Source organism: Heloderma suspectum, chromosome 1 (assembly GCF_057233095.1).
Source record: "Heloderma suspectum isolate Gila_16-S chromosome 1, 16-S_ref, whole genome shotgun sequence".
Taxonomy (NCBI): Eukaryota; Metazoa; Chordata; class Lepidosauria; order Squamata; family Helodermatidae; genus Heloderma; species Heloderma suspectum.
The window spans coordinates 155,709,474-155,732,371 of NC_139458.1; the positions used below are offsets into that span (position 1 = coordinate 155,709,474).

Genomic DNA, 22,898 nt, shown 5'->3' on the forward strand with positions numbered 1-22,898 from the left:
TTACACACTTTCCATCCCACCTGTCTAATTTTTGGCAGAGCAGCCAAATACTTACGGCTCACAGGATTTCTCTACTATTTGAAAATTAGGCTGACATCGACATTCTGGAACAAGATTCTCTTGCATGTAACACTGTTTGTTCTTTGTTGAAGTACAGTTACTGTCACAAACTGCATACAGAGTGGGAAGCAGAGGTAGTATTTAGCATTGATGAAAGGCCAAAGTGCATATTACACCCAAATATATGTAATGGTAGATCAGTGGCCCTTTGGGGGCATGAAAAGCTGACTCAGGAGAGGGCAATTGGAAGGGAAGGGAGAACTTAACCTGCTGATTGGCTACTGTTTCTCCACTCCAACCCACAGAGACTTTTCTCTACTCAACAGAGAAAACTCTGCACCTGTGCAATTTGGCCATCTGACAGCGCTTGCAAAAATGCTGTCGTGTTTCTTCCACAGAGAAGATTGGCTTGACCATCTGTGTCTGTTGCTGTATACATTCACCCCTAAAAGGAGAAAGTGTCCAGCAGACATGAGTGGCTAAGGTTCTAGGTCAACCTTCCCTAACCTAGTGCCCTCCAGATTTGCACTGCACCTCCTAGCATTTGCAGCCTGCATAGCCAACCAGGTTGGCGAAGGCTGTTCACAGTAGTGCTGCAGCTGAAGGACAGGTATATATATTAAGTATCCCCAGATGGAGGGGAAATTGGAGGAGAGTAGGAGAAATGCCATGGCATTCTATTCAGGATGGGAGCAAAATTACACCAAGCCCAAAGATCCCTTCACATTTGACCGAAAATGAAGATTTATTCATTCATTCATTCATTTATAAATAAATAAATATAAGTACTTATATTTAAATAAATATAAATACTTATAACAAATATAAGTATTTGTTATACTTATATCCCACCCTTTCTTGGAAAGCTCAGATTGGCTTATCCCAAATCTGAGTGATTTCCACTTCACGTGCTGATGAGGTATGCCCAGTCCACAAAGCTCCAACAATTCTAAAGCACTGATTCCCCACAGCACACTATTTGTCGATCCCTTATATTCTTCTACATCACCTCTAATTTTTAGTCATTGCTACCCCAAATTATGCAGAATTAAAATATATTTCAGTGTGACAAACTATTGACTTTAACATATAACCATTTCTTTCAACAGTCTCTGAAGGGTGGTGGCTCAGAATTAAATTTAAATGTTAACACCAGCTTAAATGATTGGCAGAGCTTAATTTTCAAATAGGGTATGTCTCTGAAAACAGTTCTCATTTATGTTGGACAGTAATAGTGAAAGCAGAGACAAGCAAAATGAGAGTGAATCTTTCAAGGGAGAACCTCCTAAATTCTTACATAAGCAAGCTTTATCCTCAGGGTTCTCCTTACGAAGACCTGCTTTACAGTCACAGGTCGGAAATTCATCATTGTTTTCGGCTTTGCAGAGCGTAGTGCCATTATCACACTGTGTGTAAACATCACACGGGTTTATACCTAAGAAGAGAGCAACACCATTATCTGCTATTGATCTTTCTATATGACATATCTGCAGATTCTTTATTTTATTTATTTACTGAGTTTATTAATCGCCCATCTGGCTGGTCACCCAGCCACTCTTTCAAGTAAGGTACATGGACACTTTTGCTTATATCTCTTCAGTACAGCAGTGGTATCACTACCAGATCCTCTGCTAACTCCTGTCTGTCTTAAATACCAGCAGGTCACAGTCAAATGGCAAGCAATAAAAATAACAAAAACATAGAGGGTTTGATCTAAAAGTTCATTTTTAAAACATTCAAATGAATGATTGTCATAATCATATTATAATTGTAATACAGACACAGCTAGAACAGAGTAACCATTTAAAAAAATCTAAATTAAATTTCAAAGTGTGAATGATTCACAACAGAGGGCAGTATGCAATGGTTACTGCCCACAAGAGACTAGCCCCACTGATTCCATTGTCCAAGTGATACCCACAGTTTGTGCAACAAAGATTTAGCGATTCCGGGGCAACACAAAATGAACAAAACACTTGTTTCTATAATGGGGGCAGGTCTGCAGAAATTGCATAAGGGAGCTTCGCCGACCTGCTGTATTCCAGAAACAAGCATTTCCATTCATTTCAAGGCTTGCCTGGAGGCACTAAATTTCCATTGTGAAAGCGATGAGCACTGTTTGCACAATGGAATCGGCAGGGCTGGTTGCTCGTGAAACAGAAGCGGAAGTGAGCCACCCTCGTGGATAGGCACTGTTGGATACTGCCCTGTTACGTAACTTTTTAAAAATAGATCTGGATTTACAGCTTGCATCAGTGTCCCAACAGCTCTGAGCAGATGGAGGGCACAATCCTATCAGGATAGGCGGCTGCCTCCAAACTCAGAGGTGGCCGCCTATCAAATGCAGGGCAAGAGCAGTGCAGAGGGAATCTTCCCCTCCACGCTTCAGCCGCCCTGCATTCGTGGCTAAACAGCTGATTTCATGGGAAGTCAGAGCGGCGGTGGGGGGGTGACGGACGCCAGATGATGCATAGGAAGCATCGGAAAGGCGCTTCCACCCTCCCTGCCCCGCCCACCCACCAGAAACTCCCCATTTTTGCTGCTCCGCGCTTCTCTTACAAGCGCGGAGTGTGGGGCCAATCCGCGTTGCCTATGAGGCAGCACAGGAGGGGGTGGAGGTTGGTTCTCAGGGAACTGACCTATCTTATGGCCATGTAGCCACTGACTAGCGGCCATAGAATTGTGCCCTTAATACATTATGTTACAATTATACTTTTTAAAAAAGGATTTTGAAAGGCTCACAAATGTGAATTTCAAGTTAATCTTTTTGCAATTTAGTTGCAAAATTCCCATACTTGGGGCTGTAGTTCTTCCATGGAACTGGAGCCATTATGTCTAGAAGAAGAGCTACACAACCTACAACTCAATTTAATAAGCACTGGGGGGGGGAGCCAGGTGCCATCAGCCTGCTCAGAGGCCACAGTTGTAATAAGAACATAAGAAGAGCCATGCTGGATCGGACCAAGGGTCCATCTAATCCAGCATTCTGTTCACACAGCGACCAACCAGCTGTTGGCCAGGAAACCACAAGCAGGACATGAGTGCAATAGCACCCTCCTGCTCATGTTCCCCACCAACTGGTGTACATAGGAATACCACCTCTAGTACTGGAGATAGCACATAGCCATCAACCCTAGTAGCCATTGATAGCCTTCTCCTCCAAGACTTTGTATAACCCCCTTTTAAAGCCAACACTATATCTTGTGGTAGCAAATTCCATAAATTAACTATGTGCTGTGTGAAGTAGTACTTGTATCCATCCTGAATTTCCCACCAATCAGCTTCATGGGATGACCCTGGGTTCTAGTATTGTGCGAGAGGGAGAATACTAGAACTCAGGGTCTTCCCATGAAGCTAATATGTGTCAACCTTGAGGGCTAAAAATGGGGATGTGGCAGGGGGACACATATGTTATCCCGCTGCCAACATCCCCATCCACACTGTTCCCACTCTCTCCACCCCACTCTTTGCATTTTTAGCAAGAAAGTCTGAAAGGGGCTTGAACACACTTAGGAGCTTCTCCATGATCAGGAATCCTCATTAAGCCAGGTTCCTGACCGTGGGGAGGCTGCTAGGCCTGTTCACCCAAACATGTGTAAATGCCCCTTCAGATCTTCATGCTCAACATGCAACAGTCAGTGATGGGGACAATGGAGATAGGGCTAGTGTGTGCACCGCACCCCTACATCCTCTCCCTACTTTTATCCCTCATGCAATCACTTTAATGCCAGAACAGGGCTTTTATGAAGGTCAGATGTCCAAAAGAAAGAACTAGCCCTTCCGCTATTTGTTCCAGCAGCTGTAATTAGAACAGAAATTAAGGGGACCCCTCTTGCCATCAGATCATGGAGTTGAGTGAGAAATTGGGATTATTAAAACTGATCCCTGACAAATAGTCCCAGAGATAATAGTCAGATTTTAACTCAAACATTATCATCCAATCACAGTTAACCTGAAGACTCAGCTGCCCTCCCAGTTTATATAATGTCAGCTGATTCTCCAACCCACTCAGTTCACACCAGGCCCTATAAACACCTTGCAGCCAAGCTAGCTCATCGGTTTGAACAGCTTCTCTTGGGTGCCTCTTTATTCTCTTGCTTGTGACCTTGCATTGATCTCTGGCCCTTGTCTGCTGGATCTTCAGTGACAACATCTATTTTCTCTGGCCATTTTCTCTTCATCTGCTTGATCTTCATGTCTTGAGACCATGCCTATTTGCCTTCTGACCCTGCACCTGAATTGGATCTCAGCTGCAGCCTGTCTTGGAGTTAGTCCAGGGCCTGACAAACAGCTGTATGTAACATTCAGAATCAGTACAAGGAATTAATCCCATTCATTAGTAAGAGTTTGATTTTGGATAGACAAGTAAGAATCCATTCCAGCCAAGTAACATTTCTCAGTGGTGTTGCTTTTTAATGTCCTGCCTAGCAGATGAGAGAGCAGAATCCAGTTGATTCCTGCTAGATGGGGCCTTGTTTGATTGAACAGAAATTCTCTTTCCACTAAGGAATTACAATAGCATAGCAGCTGCTTGTTACTGGGGACAATGGAGCTTTGCTTGCTCCCAGAGGCAGGAGGAAATAAAGAAACCTACCCAGCAGCAACAGCAGTTTGACTTGCGTCCTTTACTCCAGTTTGACTAGAGGCAGCACTTTGTGGACTGGGGCTTCTTTGTAGATGGGTTATTGATAATACTGATGTAGAATCCAGTACTTACTTGTAAAGGTCGTGCAATTGATGATACCCACACATGGTTCGCTTTTTACACTTTTTGCCACTCCATCACTGGTTAAATATGTGGTTTTATCAAATATATTGATTAATGTAAGGTTAATGTTGCTTGTGGCTTCAGCTTTACTCAACCTTTTTGATATTGCTGAAGGTGGTCTGAAATGCATATACATACATACTATATTAAGAAAAGCACCATAAATAGCAATATTTTTACAATGAAATACTTTACAACTTGAGTTTTAAGAGGGTTTAAAAGCATAAAATCACAACACTGCTTAAGGCCAAAACAGCCATTCAACAGAACACTTGAGTCTACAAGCCCTGCTCTCCTAAAACATCTAAAAAGTGCTTTGAGAAGAGTTAAAAGAGAAACAATAAGTTGGGAAAGGTGCGTAACCTCCCCCACCCCCAACCTGGTTTCCTCCCATGAGCTGGTTTTACTGATCTATGATCAGAAAAGATAAACTTATACACAAATAGCAAACTTAATTCTCCAAGCATGGATCCTTATGCTGCCAAAATGGCACCATCCATACATAAAACAACAACACATCTTTAGAAAAAGAACCCCAAGACAGGAAGAAAATTTGCAAAACAGCACAATGAGCATGCTCTATGACCTCAGAATGCTAGTGGAGGAGGGGGGATGGAAAATCCTGGATTCGAGATGGAGAATTGAAAGAATTATGCTGGGAGAAGGCATGGCTGGCAGGCAGGCTTAAACCCTGGACAGGAGCACTCCATACTGCAACATTTTCTTGCAGGTCTTACTTATTACATATACGTTAACAAATCTTCCATACTTACTTCACGCTTACAATGTTTGTACCTTGGTAACTGGTATCATTAAATTTGTTTTTGAACTGTAAAAGATTCATAAAAATAAGGATCAGTTAAATGGGAAGTGGGAAATCTAGGAAAATTTGAAGTGGGAGGGATGCCAGATGCAAAACTGTATCCTCAAACAGTGGCCAGTCTATTCCCTTTAGTCTCCTGCTTTCATATTTCCCAACTAGCTATTCCTTTAGTCTCTTTCACCAGTTAGTCCTGATTATGGGATGGTATATCAGGGTACCTTGTTTTATAAGGTTACAATGACCACAGGTGATATAGAATATTCCTGTTAGATTAACTGATCACTGGCAAGACCAGAGATTGCAATGTTCATTAGTAAAAGTGCATATTGTTTGTTTCTTCTATGGGGTATAAGTCCGAAATCGTTCCTATATCTTGAACTTAAGCATTGCAATACTGTTATACAGACACAGTGACACACGAGACAGCATGGAGTGGTAGATAGTGGGAAACCTGGGTTAAAATCTTTAATGAACTGTGAACCCTTTGGATAGTTTAACCTTCATTTACCTATCTGTAAAATTCAGATATTAATGATATATCACCCAGGATTGTTTTCATATGAAGAATGAGGTTTAATTTAACTGTTGTAAAGCATGACTTGATTGCTAATGGTCATTGGTACCTTGGTCATTGACACATTGCTAGCAAAGGTAAAACCCTTACTGAACTCACTGTATGATGTGCTAATAAATTGTTGGAGGCCCTGAAAGTATTATTATGTCTCTGCTTTCCTCCTCACCCATTCACCTACATCAGGGCTTTCTTCACACAGAGCTTTTATCCCGCGATTGAGATTGCTCCTTCACGGAAGTTTGCGGGCTCTTTACATGATGCCATGATCCTCCAAGGCATCTCCTGCACTAAATGCCCTTTGTTCCATTTTTAAATAGATGGCAGATAATGAACTATCAAATTACCCATTGTGTTCTGCTTCAGTTTCCTCCGTGAAAAGAGGAAAAGAAGCAAGAAGAACAGCGAGATCAATGAAAAATAATGGAAGACTCAGTTATGGGGAGAAGGAGGGGGAAAAGGATGTGGGTGAAAAAGGGAGTTGTGATCCTGCATTTAAAACAGATGCAGAAAGCCCTGTTTTAAATGCAGGATTTTAGGCTGGTGTAGAGAGGCCCCAGGGTTCCCTAACTCATGGGCATATCTGAAAATCTGAGAAACCACCAAAAAATGGAGAGCCTGCCTAGTCACAAAATGTCTGTTGTGGGGGCCTACCTAGTCAGAAAAGGCAAGTAACTTGCTCAAGAAACTTGAATACAGTGCAGAGGTTGGGTATGAGCAGGGTCAGACCAAGCCTTTTGCTGCCTGAGGCAAAGGACAAGATGGCACCTCTCCCCATTCAATGTACAGAAGTCAACTGGACTTACATACTTCAATGCTACAGATGGGACAGTGTTCACCACCACTCGAGGGCAGCAGACTAGCTTATAGGGTTCAGGGAAGGCTGCATGGTACACACAACTGTGTCCTCCATCACCTTGCTGCCACTCCCCACCCCTCAGCATCTGCCACCTGAGCCAGCTGCCTCATTCTGCCTAATGGTATTGCTGGCCCTGGTTCTGAGACCAAAATGCCAAATGCAGGGCCAGCCCTAGGATAAATAGCACCCTAGGTGAGGAGTGCCTTTGCTCCCTCCCCCCATAGTCATTTTTGCAGGGCCACCCAGAGAATGTATGAAGCCTGGTGAAGGTCTGATGTCCATCAAGAATTACATTGCTCAAAACCTTGCTCTCTCAGCCACTGTGCTACAGTTTGCACAAGCCACCGTTCGAAAAGCCACATTCTGAGCAGTGGCAGTGCATTATGCAACACAGCAGAACTATCACTGGTTTTATTATAATATTTTTTGTTTTGTACCAGTTCCTATTTTTGGTAAGCATTCTTTATTTTAGAATATCCATTATTTTTATCTTTAAAAATAATAAAGAAAAGTCATAAATAAAAAGGATATCCAGCTGGTCTCTTACAGCTTACAGTTTTATTATTATTTATATAGTGCTTATAGCATTTACAGTATTTGAAGTGTTAAGTGCTCAGTAATGTTGCACCAAAGTAAAGCTGTGTTCTACTGATTTTTACCTAGCACAAATGATACCAAAGTGGAAATTCAAAAAGAAATATACTTTAAAGCTAATTGAAGAAAGATAACTTTTGTAGTTAGTATCCAAACAACCTGTAGAACCTTGAAAGAAAGGTTACAAACACTTGCTTTTTGCCACCCTAGCTCGTTGCAGACAGTACATTAAGAAAACGTAACCACTGAGCTCAGCTTGGTGCCCCCCTCAGCTCGGTGCTCCAGGCGACCACCCAGCTCATCCACCCCTAAGGCCAGCCCTGTCCAAACTATATATTTGCTCCCACAAAACACAACAAAATATACATTTCACATAAGGAAAAAGGTGATGAGTAGAGGAACATGCATACACCTGATGCACAAAAACGACAGGCAAACACACACATCATGCACACCACCCCCTAAACAGGCAACATACCTCCCTATGTTCTACCACTGAGTCACTCAGGTTATTTTCTGCTATCCCCTGAGTACTGCGAGCTTACCGGGAAGCAGTGGTGTTCCCCGTTTCTTTATTTCCTTCAAAAACAGTTTTAGCTGGCTGGGTGCACTGGAAAACAAAGTACTGACTTCCAGCTGCCCTGTTTTCTTCCTTTCCTAAGAAAGTTTCTATACCCACATAGGGCCCAGAGGCATTCTGGGGAAAAGAAAGGAAGATGGCAGGGTGGTGGGAGGCTGGAGCTTTGCTTTCCAGCATGCCAAAGGTAAAAAAAATAATAATGAAAGAATGTGGGAGTGGCAGGGAGCTTTGGTACGAGCCAAGAGAAGTATCCAGGGGTGTTGTGGTCCCCGCAGGCACTAGATTGGAGACCCAATCTCTATATGCTTCCTAATGCAGCCTTGTTTCTTTTCCACCCTCGCCTCCATATGACATTTATTCCACATATGATATACAAGATGAGCATAAGCTACAAGCCATATATGATTAGTTAAGAATACAATGGGCAATGCATTCAAGCACAAGCTGCAGCAAGAGTTAGGCTTGTGCATTGCCCCACTCCTTCTCCACTGTGGCTGTAAGGAGGAGTTTGGATGTTTTTCCTTCCAATTTAGACTAACCACAGCTTGTTGTGCTATACAAATATGGACAAACTGTGGTTAGTTTTAACTACAGTTAGTGGAAACAAGCCAACTTCAAACCAGTTTATGAAGATGCCTTATTTTCACTCACCAAATTTATGATTAACCACAATTTAGGGTTTGGACGTAATGCTAAAACTGTGGCTATTTATTAAATATATATCTCTGCTAAAAAATGTCACTTCTGATCTCATCCCTGCAGTTGCACTGGAAGAGGAGAGGAGAAACATGCAAGCCCAAGGCCCACTGTAGTTTGTCTTCATAACACTAAACCATAGTTCATAGTTACGTGTGAACCAGGCCACTGAGTAATTCCCAAATCTTATTAAAATCGATCTAGAAGGATATGGAGGTTTTTAAAATATGACCAAAATTTTCCAAAGAATTCTGTGCAATGATAGAAATGGCATTTTCACACCAGTCTGAATTAGCGCTATTGTTGTTGTTCAGTCGTTAAGTCGTGTCCGACTCTTCGTGACCCCATGAACCATAGCACGCCAGGCCTTCCTGTCCTCCGCTGTCTCCCAGAGTGTGCTCAGGTTCATATTCATTGCATCAGTGATGCCATCTAGCCATCTCATCCTCTGCCGTCCCCTTCTCCTTTTGCCTTTGATCTTTCCCAGCATCAGGGTCTTTTCCAGTGGGTTTTCTCTTCGCATTAGGTGGCCAAAATATTTGAGCTTCAGCTTCAGTATCTGTCCTTCCAATGGGCACTCAGGGTTGATTTCCTTTAGGATGGACTGATTTGACCTCCTTGCATTCCAGGGGACTCGTAAGAGTCTTCTCCAGCATCACAGTTCGAAAGCATCAATTCTTCAGCGCTCAGTCTGCCTTATAGTCCAGCTCTCACAGCCATACGTTACTACTGGGAAAACCATAGCTTTGATTAGACGGACCTTTGTTGGCAAGGTGATGTCTCTGCTTCTTACTATGCTGTCTAGGTTTGCCATAGCTTTCCTCCCAAGGAGCAAGCGTCTTTTAATTTCATGGCTACAGTCACCGTCTGCAGTGATCTTGGAGCCCAAGAAAGTAAAATCTGTCACTGCTTCCATTTCTTCCCCTTCTATATGCCAGGAAGTGATGGGGCCAGATGCCATGATCTGAGTTTTTGTAATGTTGAGTTTCAAACCAGCTTTTGCACTCTCCACTTTCACCCTCAACAAGAGGCTCTTGAGATCCTCTTCGCTTTCTGCCATTAGGGTGGTATCGTCTGCGTATCTGAGGTTGTTGATCATTCTCCCAGCAATCTTAATTCCGACCTGTGATTCATCCAACCTGGCGTTTCTCATGATGTACTCTGCATATAAATTAAATAAGCAGGGTGACAATATACAGCCTTGTCGTACTCCTTTCCCAATTTTGAACCAATCGGTTGTTCCATGTCCGGTTCTTACTGTTGCTTCTTGACCCTCATACAGGTTTCTCAGGAGACAGGTAAGGTGGTCTGGTACTCCCATCTCTTTAAGAATTTGCCACAGTTTGTTGTGATCCACACAATCAAAGGCTTTAGCGTAGTCAATGAAGCAGAAATAGACGCTTTTCTGGAATTCCCTTGCTTTCTCTATGATCCAGCGAATGTTGGCGATTTGATCTCTAGTTTTTCTAGTTTCCTCTTCGAAACCCCACTTGTACTTCCGGTAGTTCTTGGTTCACATGCTGCTGAAGCCTAGCTTGTAGGATTTTGAGCATAACCTTGCTGGCAAGTGAAATGAGCACAATTGTGCGGTAGTTTGAACACTCTTTTGCGTTTCCCTTCTTTGGAATATCGGATCAATTTTCTGCCAGGTTGATATTCAGTTGTGTCACATGTGAACTGATGATGAAGTTTGTACTTGATTTTTTCCCAGAACTTTGCTGCCTGTCCCAATCAATATCTTGCTATTGCTAATTTTTACTGGATACAAATTAGCCCTAAAATTTGGAGGTAATCCAGAAGTGTATTTTACATATCAAAATACCTCAAATGTATCACAAGTATGTAGAAAAAATATTATTTTTATATTAATTTTATGTTGCATTTGCATGCATTAAGTAAGTCTGTATGACAAAGGACCAACTAATTTCTCAAACAGAGTAGGAAGCTCTAATTCAAATAGGAGTAGTGTCTGAATATCCAGAGACAAAATTTGGCCATACTAAAGTGAGTGTCAAAACTGTTTTGAAAACTTTTTTGGCAACTGCAAGGGTGAGATCAGAAGCACATAATTTAATAATATCCTCTCAGATTTATCTATGAGTGATTCAAGAAATATCTACCTGCACCTATTACTTTTTTTTTTTAAGAAGTCAAGTTTCCTTTTATAAGAATGAGGATGTCAGAAAAAGTAAACTTACAAAGTTGTTGACATTGTGGTATAATTCTGTATACAATTGAGATTCTGTGTTGCTCATAGTACTATTGTATGGTTGATTCACAACTACATTTCCAGGGAATGCTTTTCCTGCAATTGTAAGAGAAGTGATATTATTTATATTATATTGGGAAAATTGGCCCTGTATTTCTTGTAGCTACATGTTTCGTCTGCAACAAACCATATGCTTTGCTTTGAACAGGATTCATTGTCCTTAGTTAGACACAAATACAAAACTGAACAAAATGTACAATTCTAGGGCTTATACTAGAGATGGGATTTATAGGTCAGGGATTTGGAGAATTCACCAAGTGCACATGTGGAGATGAATTATGGTAAATGATCTAATCTATGTTAGAGATGTTCTTAAAGTTTTTCTAAAAAATTTACTATGGGGCAATCTACATTACAACTTTAAACTGGTTTCAAACCTGTTTTTAGTGATTACGGCTACCAAATACAGGAATTCTGGGAATTGTAGCTCTAGGAAGAGGGGCCACTTGGGCAGGGGACAGGGGTCTCTAGCAAAGAATTCTCAGTACCCTCATGAAACTGCAGGATCCCTTTAGATAAACTGGTTTGAAACCAGTGTAAAGTTGTAATGTAGATTGGCTCTAAGTGTTTTTAAAGAATGGGCCATATCTTCAAAAGAGATTTAGATGCACCTTGGACAGGGCCAGCATCAGAAATAGGAATGGTTGGCCACTTGCTGAGGGCTTACATCCCAGCAGAGGCCCACCGACAAGAGCCTCCTGGAGCTGTTCCTCCTCTTGCAATCTGTTTGTTCACCTGTCTCTTATTCTGTCAGAGAAAACAGTAGAGGTGCGAAGGAGGAGCAATAGAGGCCACTGCCTACTTGGTCACTGCCTGTCAAGCAAGCAAGTGGTAGCAATGATAAGGAAGAGGAGGAGGAGCAATAGGAGCTGGTGCCAATAGCAGCGAGAAGGTCGACTTGCTGAGGGAGGTGGCCCATTGAGGGTGTCTTGCCCAAGGGCCTTCCAAAACCTGGGGCTGGCACTGACCTTGGACATCAGACTATTTCCCCTTCTGCAAGAGGATCCACAAGAGTTCAGCCTCCTGTTCAGCTACATTGGCCCATTGAACTGAACATTCTCAGTTTCTTTGATAGTTGGAAAGGATCTTCTATTTCCATTTCAGTTATCACGAACTTTCTCTCTTTTGGCTTACTTGCTGAAAAGTTCTGGTTTTAATACTTTTCTACCTCTGTAGAATTTATTATCCAGTACTTGCTGCAGTATTCTCTTTCTCTGATGTGCTGTAAGCATGGCAGCTCATCAGAACATGACAAAGAGACAGAAAGGCAAATAGATACACATCAATGCTTTCTTCAGACAGGCTCAGCAGCAATATCAGAGCCACTGTAACATAAACATCATGACCGAAGCATATCTATTCAGTTTAACAGAGCCACACGGAAGATACACAACTCACCTGGCAGGCAACCTAATGATGTGAGGTAGAACCCATAAGGACACTCACAGACATACTCTTGGTACATATTGATACATTCAGCACCATCTATACATGGTTTAGAATCACAGGGCTCTAAAATGAAATATATATCTATATTAAGAGAACTGCAATTTCTGTCTTCATAGATCATATATTGTTGAAAGAATTTGCAAAGCCCACCAACTCTACATTAAAGAGGAGACTTAGTGCTTATGGATCTTCCCATCACTAAGGCTTATACCACAACCCCTGCTGTTTTAAACAATTATTTAGAACCAGTACCATTCTTAGAAGCACTGTAGAAAATAATCTGGGGTGGGAAACCTCTTTCAGACCAAGGTCCATGTTGTATTGGTAGCAGGCCTGAAATACAACTGTTCTTTATTCAGCACACACAGAAATGAGGGCTTAGCAGAAGCTCCACCCACTCTTGCTGCTCCCAATTCTACAGAAGCTGCCAAGGTTCAAAACCATAATTAACCCACAGTACCCCCTCAGGATACATAACATTCCTCCCCCCTTAGCTATCATAGACTTTCAACCAATGAGGAGGAACCCTTTCACGGCATGGTCTCTGCAATCGACTAGTAGGCGTAGATTGCTCAGATGACTTTCTTTCAGTAACTGCTGTAGGTAAGGAAGGAGTATTGCTCCCATTGCTTAGTGGTTCTGGCACTTCAACAGGGGGTGACAGAAACACATCAGTTCCAGATAGATCTTCAGCAGCTACCTCTGCTAATGACAACCCACTCTGGCCAGAATGCCTTCTCAGCTGGTCAACATGGCGATGCCACCTGACCCATCTGCACACTTGACTTTGTATGACACAGGTCCAGTGACCTCAGTGATAGAGGAAGGAACCCACCCTGGTCCAGCACCATAGTTCCTATCAAACACCTGATCTTGTTGGGCAAATGAACAGAGAGTAGGAACTGAGAAGGCAGCATCCAGAGCTTGCTCCCATTTGCTGTCTAAGTCTTCAGCTAAGTCTGGGTGGAGACAGTCAAGATAAGTTTTTAGACGCTGCCCCATAAGTAACTCTGCAGGACTGACTCCTGTTGTTGCACAAGGAGTAACGTATTGAGCAATGAGAAACCTGGCAAAGCGTGTTGGCCAGTCTCCTCCCGCAATGCACTTCAGGGCATCTTTTGTTGTCTGCACCATCCATCCAGCTTGGCCATTTGCTCAGGGATGACGTGATTGTTGCAGCAGCTGTTTGTGATGGTACTAAGACTACTTCAAGCAACTTGAGAAAGAATCTACCACAACCAAAATTTTTTTTCTTGAAATGGTCCTGCAAAATCCATATGAATTCTTGACCGAGGCTTCTTGGTCACTTCCCATGGAAAGTTAGGTGCCCTTGGTAGATTGTGCCTAGTGGCTTGACAAGAACTGCACTCATTTACAGTTTTTTTCAATATCTGAGTCAATACCTGGCCACCAGACATAGCTCCTGGCCAATACTTTCATACAAACGACCCCTGGATGAGCTGCATATAGTGTAGTCAAGATGGTTTGATGACTCTTATCTGGAATAACAACACGGTTTCCCCACAGCAGACATCCCTTATGGGCAGACATCTCATGCTGATAGCATTTGAATGGCTTAAATTCCTCTGACAATTCTTCATCTGGCCATCCCCTCCATATCCAGTTTAAAACATGAGCCAGTACAGGATCTCGAGCAGTCAGCCTAGCAATTTGATCAGCCTGAAGAGGTGGGTCAGGAAGGGCATCTAGCATCAAGTCTTCCAGTGGAGGAGGTTCAACCAAATCTGGAATTTGAAGTGGTACCCAACTCAATCCGTCAGCAGCATTAGCTATTGCCTTTCCTGGTTTGTAGACAAGTGTATAATCATAAGCATAGAGCAGAATGTTCCAATGCTGCAAGCGGGGTTATAGTATACAGGGAGTAGGCTTACCAGGATAGAAGATTCCTAGAAGAGGCTTGTGGTCTGTGCCATAGAGAGTTGTGGAACTTTTTGACTCTTGCAATAACAGCCAAGGCTTCTCTGTCCATTTGTGTAAAGTTCCTTTCAGTGGATGACATAGTCCTTGAATAATAAGCAATTGGTGCCTCTGTACCATCTGGAAATTTGTGGCTCAGCACAGCACCAACCATACAAGAAGAAGCATCAGTAGTGTGGGGGGGTCATCATAGTGTGGGGGGGTCATCATAATGTACAAGCACAGAATTTGAACTTAACAAGTGTTAGACATTCTAGAAAGCATTCTCATGCTGGCTGGTCCATTTCCATGGAACTCCTTTTCCCAGCAAGTGATTCAGTGGCTCAGCAATGGTAGCCTTTTGTGGAAGAAACACATGGTAGAAACTGAGAAGTCCCAAGATGTCAGGATTTCCTTTTGCCCTGCTGAGAACTCCAATAGCCAAATCAACACGCAGACAAGAGGCTGCATTTCCAAGCCTTTAATTCCATTTACCCTAATGAGGCATACAGATGCAAATTTCTAGAGACTCACAGACTACAAAGGAAAAGCCTTCAAGGAGTTCAAAGGGGAGTTACGAAAGTTGGTCCCCGTTTGGGAAAAAGGCAGCAAACTCTCTTAACTTAAGGGGTGGGAGGGGAAGATCTCCCCCTCTCCTGTGACACCTCTAGGTGCAGCTGTTGACGCTGAGCCAATCAGGCAAAGCGCCTAAGCTTAGCCCCTGTGATTTCCCGCTTGTGACTGTGTCTGCACATTGCGTCTAAGAGTTCAGGTTGTCCTTCCCTTGCCTCCTGCTGTTTGCTATCACTCACAGGGATGTGTGAAGGGAGGGCCTCTCTGTCCAGCTGTGACTCTGAAGCCTAGGAAAGTTCCTCCCACACGTGTTGCAGCTCTTCCTCAGAATCTGAACTGCTCTGACATTCTATATGCTCAGAGGCAACCCTGACACAAGACTTGAAGTTCTTGCTTTGTTTTTGGAGCAGGTGCATCGTGAATTGCACATATTTTTCATCAATGGGGTGAATGCCAGAAGCATCAATATGATAGCCCAAAAATATTATGTTGGAGGTTCCAATTTCACATTTCTCCTTTTTTCCTTGAATGCTGGATGTGACAAAACGATGTAGGACTTCTTGAATTTGTTCAGCAAGTTCTTCCTCTGTTGATCCCATGGGTCAGACATCGTTAAAATATGGTACAACACCTGGAATTCTAGAAACTAGAGTTTCCATTAATTGTTGGAATGGTCCAGGGGCCACAGAAATTCTTAATTGCGGACACTTCACTCAGAATGCCCCTTGATGAGTGATTATTGTTTGAGCATCTGCTGTAGAATAATTGATGACCAACTGCTGATCTGCTCGGGTGAGATCAGGTTTTGCAAAGACCTTTCCTCCACCAAGAACAGCAAGGAGTTGATTGACAGCAGGCACTAGGTATGGATGCTGATTAAGTGCCTTATTCACAGTTCATATGTAATCCCCACACAGTCTTGCCTTCCCATTAGGCTTTAATACTGGCATCATGGGTGTAACCTACTGTGTCTGTATGACTGGTTCTAGCACACTTTGCTTGATGAGATGTTTTTGAACCTTGGCAGCTCCTGTAGAATTGGGAGCAGCAACAGTGGGTGGAGTTTCTGCTAAGACCTCACTTCTGTGTGCTGAATAAAGAACAGTTGTATTGTGGCCCGCTGATTCTTGCAGTCATTCCTGCTACCAATACAACAGTGGGTTAGATATGTATCAGGTGCACACTGATCTATAGGTGATCTCGACTTCCTTAACTATACTGTGCAACCATCAGTATCTCCCTTCACTGCAGATGGGCATGATTTCAGAAACAATGCAGCATCCTTCTATACTGCATTGTTTCAAAATAAAGAGGCACAATCTGTCTTGCATCCTCTCACCACATTTCCTCCCGCATGCGACCTGCAGATACAATATTAATATAAGGTGTACCCCTTACCTGAGGCAATAAACCTGTGTCTGAACTGTACCACTTCATACAATAAGTGGGGATAACATGGCTAAATGTTTTAATTTGCACTGTTTATTTGACAGAGTAACAAATGCATCATATTCTGAGACAGCTGATATTTAAGGGGCAATGGAGTTCTTACTTGTAGTGCTGCCAGAAGGAGTTGTTCCTGTGCTGTTCCCACCTGTGGTAAAATAAAAACAAATATATTTTTTAAAATTCATAATTCAAGATAATATTTAACAGGTATGCTTTAAGGGGCAATGGAATTCTTACTTGCAGTGCTGCTAGAAGGAGTCGTTCCTGTGCTGTGCCCACCTGTGGTAAAATAAAAATAAATATATTTTTAAAAAATCATAATTCAAGATAATATTTAACAAGTATTATTTAATGGGCAATGGAATTCTTACTTGCAGCGCTGCTAGAAGGAGTCGTTCCTGTGCTGTGCCCACCTGTGGTAAAATAAAAACAAATATATTTTTTAAAATTCATAATTCAAGATAATATTTAACAGGTATGCTTTAAGGGGCAATGGAATTCTTACTTGCAGCGCTGCTAGAAGGAGTCGTTCCTGTGCTGTGCCCACCTGTGGTAAAATAAAAACAAATATATTTTTTAAAATTCATAATTCAAGATAATATTTAACAGGTATGCTTTAAGGGGCAATGGAATTCTTACTTGCAGTGCTGCTAGAAGGAGTCGTTCCTGTGCTGTGCCCACCTGTGGTAAAATAAAAATAAATATATTTTTAAAAAATCATAATTCAAGATAATATTTAACAAGTATTATTTAATAGGCAATGGAATTCTTACTTGCAGTGCTGCTAGAAGGAGTCGTTCCTGTGCTGTGCCCACCTGTGGTAAAATAAAAATAAATATATTTTTAAAAAATCATAATTCAAGATAATATTTAACAGGTATGCTTTAAGGGGCAATGGAATTCTTACTTGCAGTGCTGCTAGAAGGAGTCGTTCCTGTGCTGTGCCCACCTGTGGTAAAATAAAAATAAATATATTTTTAAAAAATCATAATTCAAGATAATATTTAACAAGTATTATTTAAGGGGCAATGGAATTCTTACTTGCAGTGCTGCTAGAAGGAGTCGTTCCTGTGCTGTGCCCACCTGTGGTAAAATAAAAATAAATATATTTTTAAAAAATTATAATTCAAGATAATATTTAACAAGTATTATTTAATGGGCAATGGAATTCTTACTTGCAGTGCTGCTAGAAGGAGTCGTTCCTGTGCTGTGCCCACCTGTGGTAAAATAAAAATAAATATATTTTTAAAAAATCATAATTCAAGATAATATTTAACAAGTATTATTTAATGGGCAATGGAATTCTTACTTGCAGTGCTGCTAGAAGGAGTCGTTCCTGTGCTGTGCCCACCTGTGGTAACATAAAAATAAATATATTTTTTAAAAATCATAATTCAAGATAATATTTAACAAGTATTATTTAATGGGCAATGGAATTCTTACTTGCAGTGCTGCTAGAAGGAGTCGTTCCTGTGCTGTGCCCACCTGTGGTAAAATAAAAATAAATACTTTTTAAAATTCATAATTAAAGGTGATATTTAACAGGTATGATTTAAGGGACAATGGAATTCTTACTTGTAGTGCTGCCAGAAGGAGTAGTTCCTGCGTTGTTCTCATCTGTGGTAAAATAACAATAACTAAGAGTGCAATCCTATTGAGATAGGCGGCCGCCTCCGAACTTGGAGGCAACCGCCTATCCTAAGCAGGGCAGGAGAAGCACGAAGAGGATCATGCTCTCTGCGCTTCCCCTGCCCTGCTTTGTTGGCTAGACAGCCGATTGCTGCTGTCTAGCCGTAGGAGCACCGAGTGGGGAACGAGGCTGCTGCATGACACATAGGATGTGTCGTACACACAGCTACACTCACCCCGCCCCAGAACACCCCCAGCCACCCCCATTCCGGCCGCTCCACGCTCCTCTTGTGAGCGCGGAGGACGGGGCTGTTCCGCGCTGCCTCAGAGGCAGCACAGAATTGAGGGGAGGTCAATTTTCCTGGAAAACAGCATATCCTATGGCCGTCTAGCCGGTGTCTGGCGGCCATAGGATTGCTCCCTAATTTTAACAATTCATAATTCAAGATAATATTTAACAGGTATTATTTAAGGGGCAATGGAATTCTTACTTATAGTGCTGCCAGAAAGTGTAGGTCCTGTGCTGCTCCCATCTGTGGTAAAATAAAAGCAATTTTTTAAAAATTCATAATTAAATATAATATTTAACAGGTGTGGTTTAGGGGGTAATGGAATTCTTACCTGTAGTGCTGCCAGAAGGAGTTGTTCCTGTGTTGTTCCCATCTGTGGTAAAATAGGAATAAATAAATTTAACAAGTCTTTCATAATTAAAGATGTTATTGAACAGTTGATATTTAAGAAGCAATGGGCCCCTTACTTGTAGTGCTGATGGAAGCAGAGATTTTTGTAGTGTTGCCTGTGGTAAAATAAATATGCATAATTTTTAACATTCATAACTAAAGATAATATTTAACAGTTTATATTAAAGAAGCAATGGACTTCTTAGCTGTAGGGCTGCCAGAAGATGTTTCTGTACTGCCCCCATCTGCAATAAAATAAAAATTTAAAACTTTTAAAACGTTTAATAAGTAAAGCTGAATATATAGAGATATACAGAACAATCCAATGGAGCATGGACAGCAGCTCCAAAGGCAGGCAGATGGTTGGCCACATCCCAAACCTTTCTGGGCTTATGCCAATAGAGGGAAGAGAGGGACGAATGGCATTCTCCGCCATTCCTTTCTGTTCCAGGCATAGGCCTTTTTTCACTGATTTTGGGATGGAAATTATATCAGCTCTAGAGCTGTTATAAATTTTCCCCTATGTTGGGGCCATACTTGGGGACCAGGAGGGTTTTGGATCCTGATCTGTCCACACAGGATTGCTATCACTAGTAGACGTGGTTGGGCAAGGGCCCACGCCACATCAGGAACCTAATGATAAGAGCCCCCTGGACTTGCTGTTGCTCTTCACCACTGCAACCTGCTTGTTCACCGGCCTGTCACTCTGGCTCAGTAAACAGTGGTAGTGAGAAGAAGGAGCAGTAGATGCCACTGCCTACTTGCGCACTGGCTCTCCGCCTGTCAAACAAGCAACTGGTAGCAATTATGAGAAATAGGATTATGATTTTCCCACCTGAGGTTCCACCTTTCTCCAGCCTCCTCCTCAGAATCTGAGAACCAAAACCCTCAGGAAACGCCCGCTTTCACTTTGGGACAGCTGTACCCCTGCCCTGTCCCACAAGCTTCAGCCTTTTTACCCTCCCTGAGTTCCAGAGAAATTCAGTATGCTCAATTGGTTCTCTCAACTAACTACAGAAGTAACCAGGAAATAGATACAATAAAGGTAATGTAAAATCAAACAACATATGGGAATTTGGACTTTTAAAAATGAAGATTTATTTAAAATGTTAAAAGTTGTAAGTTATTATTTAATCAATGCTTGTTCCTGACTTCCCTACCTACTCTACCCTTCTCCTTCTCTCTCTCTCTCTCTCTGTCTCAACTCTGCTTCTGTTAACTGTCTATCTTGTTCTTGCTGTCTTAATTTCTCCAATTCAATTTCTCTATCACTCTCTGTTTTTCATTCTGTCGTAATCTTTCCAATTCAATCTGTCTATCTAGTTCTTTCTGTTTTATCTCTGCCCTCAGTTTCTCTCATTCAAATTCCAAGTACTGAGGCAACATTTCTGTATGTGCATATGTTAGAGAAGTTACCTCAGCTTCTCCAGCACCTCTCCCTCTGAGGTGATATATTAACATCCGTTTTAATTCATCTACTGACTTCCCCTCATAAAGGAAATTCAGACTCTTACACTTACCTAAGAGTCCTTGTTCTAATTCTCTTCCCATTCCCTCACCCCTTAAATTGTAAATAAATTTCTACCTCAAACTCTTGCTCCTTTCTTTCCCGGGTCAGTATTAGATTCAGTGGCTACTGTTCCCCTTTCGAGGGATTGGAGGGCATCAGAAGTTTCCTCTTGGTTCTGGTTGAGCCGACCTGAAGAGGTGGTGGCAGCAGATTAAGGGGGCTAGCAGAGCCCCGGGGTCTGCCTTCCTTTACAGAGACACCCTCATGGAGAGAGAGAGTGTTCAGTCTCAGAATCCACTCAGCTTCTCTCCTCAACAGATATTTTTCCTCTTTAAAACCAAATCCTCCCTGAAGCTAGCACACCTCAGAAGGATAGTTCACATCACTCCAGTGCTGAAGGAGTTGCACTGGTTACCAGTTGTTTTCCGGGCCAAATTCAAGGTGTTGTTTTTGACCTTTAAAACCCTATATGGTTCCGGCCCAGCCTATCTTAAGGAGCGCCTCCAGCAGCACCAGACAGGCCGCTTAACAAGATCAGCCTCGGATGGCCTTCTCTCTGTTCCATCCGCCAGGACAGCTAGACTGGTGGGGACGAGGGAGAGGGCCTTTTCTGTGGTGGCCCCCACTCTGTGGAACTCCCTCCCTAGGGAACTCCATCATGCCCCCTCTTTAATGAGCTTCCGTCATGCATTAAAAACGTGGTTGTTCAGGCAGGCATTTGGGGTGGGTTAGGGTATTTTAGAAAATGTTTTTATTGTAGAATTGTATTGTTTTAAACTGTTTTATTATATGCTGTACATCGCCCAGAGTGGCTGGGTGACCAGCCAGATGGGCGATTAATAAATTTAATAATAATAACAACAACAACAACAATAATAGTTAAACCACTATTATTCTCCCCATTCTGCTAGTTTTCTACGTGCAGGGATTTTTTTTGTTATGGGAGTGCATTAAAACTTGTAAGACTCCACCTGGCCTCTGAAGTGCCACAATCCAGAAATAGGTTTACCACCCCATCTGCTATTTGTGAGAAGTAGGCACAAGACAATGTACTTGAGGGTCTGAAGTGAACTGTATAAATGTTTAATCAACATCATCACCATCATCATCTTCAAAATGGACTGCAGTTATGTTCTCTGATCAACAAGGCCTTTCAAATTAAGGACCAAGAGTTTGTTGTTAGAAGACACAGCTTGAAAAATATAAAAAGCAAAGGTAGCTGTGTTTGCCATAAGAATAATTACAAATTATTCTTGTTTAGGACAATATCCTTGTTAGGCCAACAATATTTGCACTGATTGAGAAATACTGAGACTTGCATAATCTGGAAACCTGAATCTCCTGGGCCTCCAACAGCCCCCGTTTCAGACTCCCACAACCGCAGCTCAGGTAGGAGACCCTCTATATGCCAAGATATAGGCATGCACAAGAGCTTCACTTGCTTACTCTCATGCGTAATTTTAACTTGAGGTAATTTGCAAGGGTGGCAGTAAGCCAGGGAGGGTGAGGGGGTGGTCTTCCATTTCTGCTTGTCATGTCTGGCTCTCATGTCTAGGATTATGGCCAGGTGAAGGAGTGCCCACTTGCAGAAGAAGATTCCTCAGAAGTAGGACTTCTGCCAGGGTGCCTATAATGACTTGCAGCTGAGTCCTGGGTGGCACTCCGCGAGCTCAGCCTTATCAGCCTCATTCTTGGGAAGTCCACAGTTGTTGTTCCAGCACCATCTTATGGTGCTGGAACAACCTCAGAAAGGGATCATATTTTTAAAGTCTCTGTACTCAAGTACATGCCTGGCTGCCCACCCCATGGGTATAAAATGCTTTAAAAAATAAGGATGCTGTGGTAAACACCATCAGCCTCGGTGGGCCCTGGCATGCCCATGCCAATCCAGGTGCTGACAGAGGGCCTGTTTGGCACGACTCCCATCACCAGCCACTGGGGCGGGGCTGCAGGGTCCTGGACTTTGTTCTTAAGATCCAGCCCTAGCTACACTACTGCTTGACCAAACCAGCTTTGGTCATGTGGAGTGCCCATTTCCCCAGTGCTTGGGCAGGGATGGCCAAAGACCTTTTGCTGCCTGAGGTGAATGGCAAGATGGCATCCACCCACACTCCCCATTCCACTAACAAAAGCCAACGAGATAGGCAGCTGAATCTTAATTCAGGACTGGCAATGGAGCAGGCTCTTGCACTGTACTTGGAGGCAGCAGGATAGCTTAGGGCAGGTGTAGACAATATGGTGCCTGTGAACACCAGGGTGGCCCCAGACACTTTACTTGGTGCTCACCAAGACATCCTACTCCTCCCAATTTTTATTTAAAAACAAATATTTTTATATTTTCTTACAGGCATCTGGTATTGCTTCAGAGTGAAGCAAGAGACTGTAGTTGATACCATCTTAATTTCCCTTGACTGCTTCTGGGCAAGTTATTTGCCCTTTATGAGTAGGCATGAGCATGCATGGCAGCCATT

General features: G+C 42.5%; 1 protein-coding gene across 2 annotated transcripts in view; it reads right to left on the reverse strand.

The window, feature by feature from the left end:
* Window positions 1–22,898, reverse strand: part of MUC13 (mucin 13, cell surface associated) — a 37,098-nt gene that overhangs the window by 12,984 nt on the left and 1,216 nt on the right. Inside the window, exons 2-22 of one of the 2 annotated variants that reach the window (XM_084829603.1) lie at window positions 18,995–19,033; window positions 18,859–18,900; window positions 18,729–18,770; window positions 18,184–18,225; window positions 18,052–18,093; window positions 17,918–17,959; window positions 17,784–17,825; window positions 17,650–17,691; window positions 17,516–17,557; window positions 17,382–17,423; window positions 17,248–17,289; window positions 17,114–17,155; window positions 16,980–17,021; window positions 16,846–16,887; window positions 16,712–16,753; window positions 12,619–12,732; window positions 11,150–11,256; window positions 5,602–5,657; window positions 4,778–4,947; window positions 1,358–1,495; window positions 56–170 (exon numbers count right to left, since the gene is read on the reverse strand). In XM_084829603.1, the coding sequence (XP_084685729.1) occupies window positions 56–170; window positions 1,358–1,495; window positions 4,778–4,947; window positions 5,602–5,657; window positions 11,150–11,256; window positions 12,619–12,732; window positions 16,712–16,753; window positions 16,846–16,887; window positions 16,980–17,021; window positions 17,114–17,155; window positions 17,248–17,289; window positions 17,382–17,423; window positions 17,516–17,557; window positions 17,650–17,691; window positions 17,784–17,825; window positions 17,918–17,959; window positions 18,052–18,093; window positions 18,184–18,225; window positions 18,729–18,770; window positions 18,859–18,900; window positions 18,995–19,033 (1,327 nt within the window). The remainder of the gene's footprint in view (window positions 1–55; window positions 171–1,357; window positions 1,496–4,777; window positions 4,948–5,601; window positions 5,658–11,149; window positions 11,257–12,618; window positions 12,733–16,711; window positions 16,754–16,845; window positions 16,888–16,979; window positions 17,022–17,113; window positions 17,156–17,247; window positions 17,290–17,381; window positions 17,424–17,515; window positions 17,558–17,649; window positions 17,692–17,783; window positions 17,826–17,917; window positions 17,960–18,051; window positions 18,094–18,183; window positions 18,226–18,728; window positions 18,771–18,858; window positions 18,901–18,994; window positions 19,034–22,898) is intronic. The other variant, XM_084829608.1, reaches the window with a different exon arrangement.